Here is a 6,621-nt window from a genome sequence, read left to right as displayed (position 1 = left end):
TTGAGCTTACTTGGGGAAAAAAAAAACTATGTTCTACATCTAGGATTAGAATGTAAGCCCATTTCCGTCATGAAAAAAAAAAAAGACCAACAGGAAGTCATAATTTCGACTTTGAAAGTCATAATTATGAGATTCAAATTCATAATTTCGACTTTCAAAGTCATAATTATGAGATTCAAAATCATAATTTCGACTTTCAAAGTCATAATTATGAGATTCAAAGTCATAATTTCGACTTTCAAATTATGACTTTCAAAGTCGAAATTATGACTTCCTGTTGGTCTTTTATTTTTCTTTCATGGCGGAAATGGGCTTCCATAGATTAGTCAACAACTAACTTATATGTATTTTTTTCTAAATATTTGTCTATCTATTGTAAAATACACAAAAATACTTATTATATTTAACGTGAAAGTCAAATAATGATGCCACACTGGGCAGCAACAAGAAGAAGGATGGCAACGGAAATTGAGGATGCAAAAAATAAGAACATTTATTGAAAGATGTTGGTCTTTAAAAACAGCAAATCACCACAACGTGAATTACTTTAAGACACATTGTTCCTAAAACGCCATGGCTAAACAATCTCCTTTAGGTTTTGTAAACAAACAAGAACATAATTATAGACCAAGAGAGGACATTGCATTCACATTGCCAATACAGCATTTATATTCACATAAGCTTTACTAAATGTCATATACATGTCACTTATATTACATTTTATATAAGGGAATATTTACTATTTTAATTAACAAACAGGGAGTACAGTGCAGCCCAATGACATCTTTACTCAGGACCATTCGCAACATTTGCATCTGTCACTGAAAACCAGATTCAGAGGACATCTCTGTAAGTAGGTGATTCCACTGACACACTGATAGAAGGTGGCTCTGTCTTCCTCATTTTTGTAGATACCATCGGACTTTCCACTACAGAAACCGCTCCCAGAAACAGGAGATTTGGTTGTTTTGGGAGTTGTGGTGCTGGCAGCTGCTGTGGATGTAACAGGGTTGGGCTTGTTTGTGGTCACTTTCCCAGTGGTTGGGTGGGGAGTTCTGGTTGAATTGTGGCTCGGCTGGTTTGTTGTATTAACTGGTGCTACTGTGGTTACAGCAGTGTTTGGTGGGGTATCTAGAAACACATAAAGCATGCAGTTACTAAAGTAAGCAAGTCAAGGGGGAAATAAAGACACCAATTTCCAGTTTTTACCTGAATCCAGAAGAGAACGCAGATATCTAATGAGAGGATAGCTTCCCTGACCGCAGAACTGTCCAGCAAAATCATCCAGATCCAGAGACCAGACGAACGCTCCGCCGTAGTTGTTATCTTTCATGTACTGTGCCTACAAAATATGAACATTGCATTTAAAAATGTTAATATTTCTTAATGCAATTAAAATTAAATTGACCAGAAAAAAAAAAAAAAAAAAAAAAAAAACATCTTTCAACATTTTAAGTCAAAACATTTAGGCTGGGTACTCCCTGAACAGAACAATAGTTTAGAGGTGACAACACAAATACATGAGTAATGTTCTCTAGTCCTGTTTGGGAGACTGTGCCTGGTATTTTAGAAATGCCTCTTAAGTAAAGGAAACAGACATAAAACCTAATATGCGAGTCAAAGCCTAACCAGGAGTCAAACGCAACTGCTAGATTTTTTTTTACATTGAAATTCTGTAATCACAATAAACTTTTTTTTTATCAAGGTCTGTCTTTGTGTTTAAAATGAGAAAACTACTGGAGAGATAGTCACTGCCAGTCAAGGTGGTACAGTTTAATAGATGCATACAGACAGAAATCATGATTTTTTTTTAAAACTCTTTCTCACATGCTGTTTTTATTTTAATTATGTAAAGCACTTTGAAATGCCTTGCTGCTGAAATGTGCTACACAAATAAAATTTGATTGATTGATTGATTGATTGATCATAGGAGCTGCCAGAAGAAAGACTGAATGTTGCTAATTTGGTTGAAATGCAAGAGGAACGAGAGCACCAAAGAAACAACACACATTTACACAGCTAGACTCTAAGGCACAGGTGGCAAACTCATTTTCTTTTTGGTCCACATCGAGACCATTAATGTACTCAAAGTTGTTAAAGTATTACTAAACAGTTGTCTCTCGATTCAACTAACACTTTTTTTGGCCAATGTAGCTTAAGGACAGGATGAACATTAGCATTAAAAACACTCTTTATTAACCATAAAGAGTTAATAAAGAGAACATACCTTCACAACTTGTAACTGGAATTTCTTGTCAAATTCTAGCAAAAAGTGAGTTTAGCTAGAAGCAGAAGATGCATAATGATAATGAAGGACCTGTGATGCTGTGGGCCTGTTGCTCCTTTAAAAAAAAACCTGATGTCACATCAGAGGTAAGATTTGGACTATTGTAACTATACTGCCATCTTCTGTCCAGTTTTGGTAATTAAAATTTGTGTGATTGATCTTTGGCTTCATAGCTGCACAGAATTTGTCCTGATTCATAGGGTCATTGCATAAACTGGGATGGAGAGGGACATGCAGCGTTCTTTCCTTATTTGTATTGTAGCTATTATTGTATTCAAAGGATGACGTATTACCTTGATCGCATAGCTCTGCTTGTTGTCGAATCCCACCCACTCACTGCCTTTGACTGCATAGGGAACCTTTTGCTCCTCAATCCAGTGAGTGGTGGCTCCATCAAGGAAAGTGCAAACCTGTAGATACAAGACAATAAACCTAAATATCATCCCAAATATTTAATTTTTTTTTTTGTTTCGCAGCATCTAAAATATATTTAGTTTGCATTAGTGCTGTATTGAATTGTTACCTCATAGTAAGAGAAAATTCCTGCTTCCCGGGTGTAGTTCCCAGCAGTGCCTGGTCCGCTCGCTGGTGCTGCAACACCACTAGCTGCTGATGACGTGCGAAATGTGCGACCATATGCGGGAAAACCAACCAGCAGCTTTTCTAGCGGAGCTCCTTGGTCTCTCCAGTATCTCATGGCAAAGTCCTGCAGCAAAAAAATGACAACTTCTAACCAAAGAGGAGATAATATCGCCTTACATGTATCTACCATGGGATTGTTGGATGCTTTTACTTACAACATTGAAGAAGACATGTTGACCAGTTACAGCAGAGCTGGTGTACAGAGGGCTGTTGTGGCCAGTGAATGAATCCCAGGCTCCATGGAAGTCGTAGGTCATGACATTTACAAGGTCTAAGTATCTGTTAGACATAACATTATCGTAAGATAATTTTCACTTTAAATGACCATTTTTAATTCAAATCAAGACATCTGCAGCTTTGCATCACATTGACTCACTTGGATACATCTGCAATCTCATAGCCTTCATCAATAGTCCCCTTTCCAGCCGCCACTGCAGCTGTGAGCAGCAGTCTCGGCCTCTTGGTCTCAGCGGCTTCCTTCTCAAAGGCTGCAAGAAATTCCTAAATGGAAAAGGACATTATCTGTGTTAAGTTTCATCCAAACATAGATATGCTCTGAAAAATCAGCTAGGTCTTCTGCAACCGGTCACCCAAAAACCCAAATTGCAAATCTTTTTCTGATTAGAAAGCACGAGCAGGTAGCTTCAGTAACTCTTGGGTTTAGAAGTCTGTTACTGACTGATAGAAACAGACCAGTGTTTCTCAGTCCTGTTCCTCAGGGAACACTGACCTGCATGTTCTAGTGCTTTTTTTAAATAATATGCTGAATTTTAAACAAGAAGCACATCATTATATGTTAAATACTGACTGAATAAATTGCGGTTTTCTCACATTATTAAATTTAGACATTTAAAAAACAAAACCCAGATTGTTGAAAAGAAAAATAAAAGATGAAATCAGTGGTGAAAGCAACACTTTGTGTTGTTAGTTGTCCTTTCAGTTCAGCTCATGTAACAATTCTGCATTATGCCTCCTCCTCTTTTCTGTCATCATATCCTTGCCGCTGCAGCGCATCAATCATTTTTGATTGAGAAGTTTAGGCTGCAGCATGGCTGAATAAGTGCCATGGCAACTTCAGGAGCTTGCACAGTGTTTATATTTCAAAACACAACTACATTAAGTTAATTTAGCATCCTATAGCGCTTTCCATTAGAACAGTTTCTCGTTCCTGTTCTTTAATCCGTCCGCCATCTTTATTTCTGTATCAACTTGCTCTATATAAAGCTGTGGTGTGCAACTTTTATAACAAATATATGGTTTACATATTTGTTAAAATTGTCACTATGTTGATACAGTATAATGTGAGACAGATGTGGTTCATTTAAAAAAATATACCATTTGGTCAGACCATCAGTCTCATTGATTGTCACAGTTTTAACAAATATACTCTTGTAAAAGTAACATTCTGCAGCTCTAAGGATAACCAGCAGCGCCCTCTTCTGGATAGTAAGCTACACTAAAACACTGAAAGAAGGTCTAAGGAACTTTATTAGTTAATCAAATTGAATTAATTTTAATCTAATAAACCAGGAATTGACAATTTATCATAGGTTAGCTAATTGTTTGCATCCTTACAGAGGGACCAACATGTCTCTCTGCAAGAGAGCAAAAATAAAAAGAGAAGGATATTTGTCTAATAATGAGAAGAAAAAATAGAATAAAGCATGAGGACTTTATGTTATAAACTCATAAAGTCATGAATTTGAGTGTTAAATCTTTGTTATGGAAAATACTGCATCTTCCATAAAACATGTTGGCAATCTTTTAGAAATCTTAGACTTGAGTTGGATCTACATGATCAACTCTAAGGAATACCAACAGAAATGACTTAGTAATGCTGACCACATTAATCATTATCATCAAATTCTGAAAACAGTTAGAAACTAACTTATAATTTTATCCTTGTTCTAAATTAACAGTTAAAAAACATATACAGAGGCTTCATTACTTCATTGAGATGAAGTAATGAAGCCTCTGCATATGCTCCCGGTTTAGATACATGTAATTATTATTCATTACAAAAACTGGAGAAATGAAACGAGCCACAGAACAGACATGGCGCCGATTTGTGTTGCGTGAAAATATCCTAACCTGGCAGAGCAACGTGAACCTTTGCTTGTCCTCTGGTGGGCTTCCTCGTGATCCCGGGTACTCCCAGTCCAGATCTAGTCCATCAAAGCCATGTTGTCTCAGAAATCTGATGGAAGACTGGATGAACACCTGACGGTTGGCCGGAGACGAGACCATGAGGCTGAATCTGTTAATATTCACATAGGTTAGTGGTTTTTCAGTTAAAACGTTTTTTAATGATCCATAAAGGAATTCATTAAAAAGCGTATGTTTGGAAGCTGTTATATTTTGCAGACTCACTGTGTGGTTCCAAAGTTCCACCCACCGACAGCCAGCAGGGTTTTCAGCTGAGGGTTTCTGTTGTGAAGACGTAGAAATATATTCATCACTTATACATGTTGAAAGGAAAGCAATCCGACAGAGTTCTGGCAGTTCAAGTTATGTGTTAAAATAGAATAAACATAATATCTGGAAAGAAAACGTACAGTTTAAAACAATTCAAATACTAAAGTTAATAAAAGAGATTTTTTTTTTATTCTAAATGTTTTTATTATCATGTGTCATTTCCACCAGGCTGTTTGTGCTCATGTAAAGTTCACAATGATTTTTCCGAACCTCAAATGCTTAAAATTCTTGTAAGTTTTTCATGCAGTGCATTACAAGAATGCATTCAAACAGCTTTGTTTTAATAGTTTATTGGGAAGCTGAAGTGATACTAAGCTCACCTGTTCTTCAGCGCATTGAAGGATCTGTACATAACGTCATCGTTCCACTCAAACGTAGCCAGCTCATTGGAGGAGCTGATGATGGAGAAGGCGTAGATGAGGTGCGTACAGAGGTTTGGATCTACGTTGTCAGGGGTGAATCTGCCAACCCCCGGTCTGTACTGGGACCAGTTGGTAAAGTAGCACACCAGTTTGGTGGAAGAAACTATCAGAAAAGAATAAAATTATTATTAGTAGGCTCGTGTTCAAGCTGTGATTAATGTGCAAATTCCAGAAACAAAAGAATAATAATTCTTACCAGTCTGAAGACACATCAGAAGTGCCAATCCTGAAAAGGAGTTTAATTAATACTTTTTCTTAACAACTCTTGGAACAAATTCAAATATTAAATAACTAACTTACCAGCCAGGATGGTCAGTCGAGCCATGATGAAGCCTTTTCTTCAGAGTTTTCTGAAAACATAGCACAGTTTAAGCTAACAAACCATAAAAAGATTATATTTTAGTTATCTGAAGTCGATTTCAAAAGTTGTACAGTTGAACCTCTGCACAAAATGCAACCAAGAGTACAGATGAAAATGTCATTGGTACCTTTCCTCAGGTAGCTTGCTCTACGTCTGGCTGCTCCAGCCGTTCTCCTTTTTATAGGTAAAATATGTGAGGAACAAAGGCCATACATTAGTGATTCATTCGTTACGTCAAGATTAGAATGATTTGGGTTTTTTTGGCTAGTGATGAGCTGATGATTGTTCCTCATTTAAGTTTTATAAGCTGATAAATGTTCTCGAGAGGAGAATGTTATGTAACCTATCAACTGATGTCCCACAACGGACTGTAAATTCATTCTTGCAGATAGCAGCTGATTGATTTCCATGACATTTTCATGATACACAGCTAA

The 6,621-nt window shown here is 36.8% G+C and overlaps 1 protein-coding gene across 1 annotated transcript; it reads right to left on the bottom strand.

Annotated features, from left to right (window-relative positions):
* Window positions 1-468: 468 nt before the first annotated feature.
* Window positions 469-6,343, bottom strand: LOC106954074 (acidic mammalian chitinase-like). The gene is made up of 12 exons (XM_015043315.1): window positions 6,315-6,343; window positions 6,127-6,176; window positions 6,023-6,052; window positions 5,725-5,929; window positions 5,300-5,356; window positions 5,021-5,186; window positions 3,306-3,430; window positions 3,085-3,208; window positions 2,811-2,993; window positions 2,581-2,697; window positions 1,210-1,342; window positions 469-1,131 (listed from the first exon to the last, which is right to left on the bottom strand). The coding sequence occupies exons 2-12, from the start codon at window positions 6,149-6,151 to the stop codon at window positions 791-793; spliced, it is 1,506 nt and encodes a 501-aa protein (XP_014898801.1). The 5' UTR covers window positions 6,152-6,176; window positions 6,315-6,343; the 3' UTR covers window positions 469-790.
* Between the last annotated feature and the right edge of the window lie 278 nt (window positions 6,344-6,621).

The sequence above is a fragment of the Poecilia latipinna genome, unplaced genomic scaffold (assembly GCF_001443285.1).
Source record: "Poecilia latipinna isolate Pla-1442-1.1 unplaced genomic scaffold, P_latipinna-1.0 Scaffold36, whole genome shotgun sequence".
NCBI lineage: Eukaryota > Metazoa > Chordata > Actinopteri > Cyprinodontiformes > Poeciliidae > Poecilia > Poecilia latipinna.
This window is presented reverse-complemented; position numbering and strand designations above follow the sequence as displayed.

Coding starts and splice junctions, on each gene's coding strand:
- LOC106954074 (XM_015043315.1), bottom strand. CDS start 6,151: ATGGCTCGACTGACCATCCTGGCTG. Junction 5,930..6,022: donor TCTGATGTGTCTTCAGACTG/GTAAGAATTATT, acceptor CTTTTCTGATAG/TTTCTTCCACCAAACTGGTG. Junction 2,698..2,810: donor GAATTTTCTCTTACTATGAG/GTAACAATTCAA, acceptor TTGTATCTACAG/GTTTGCACTTTCCTTGATGG.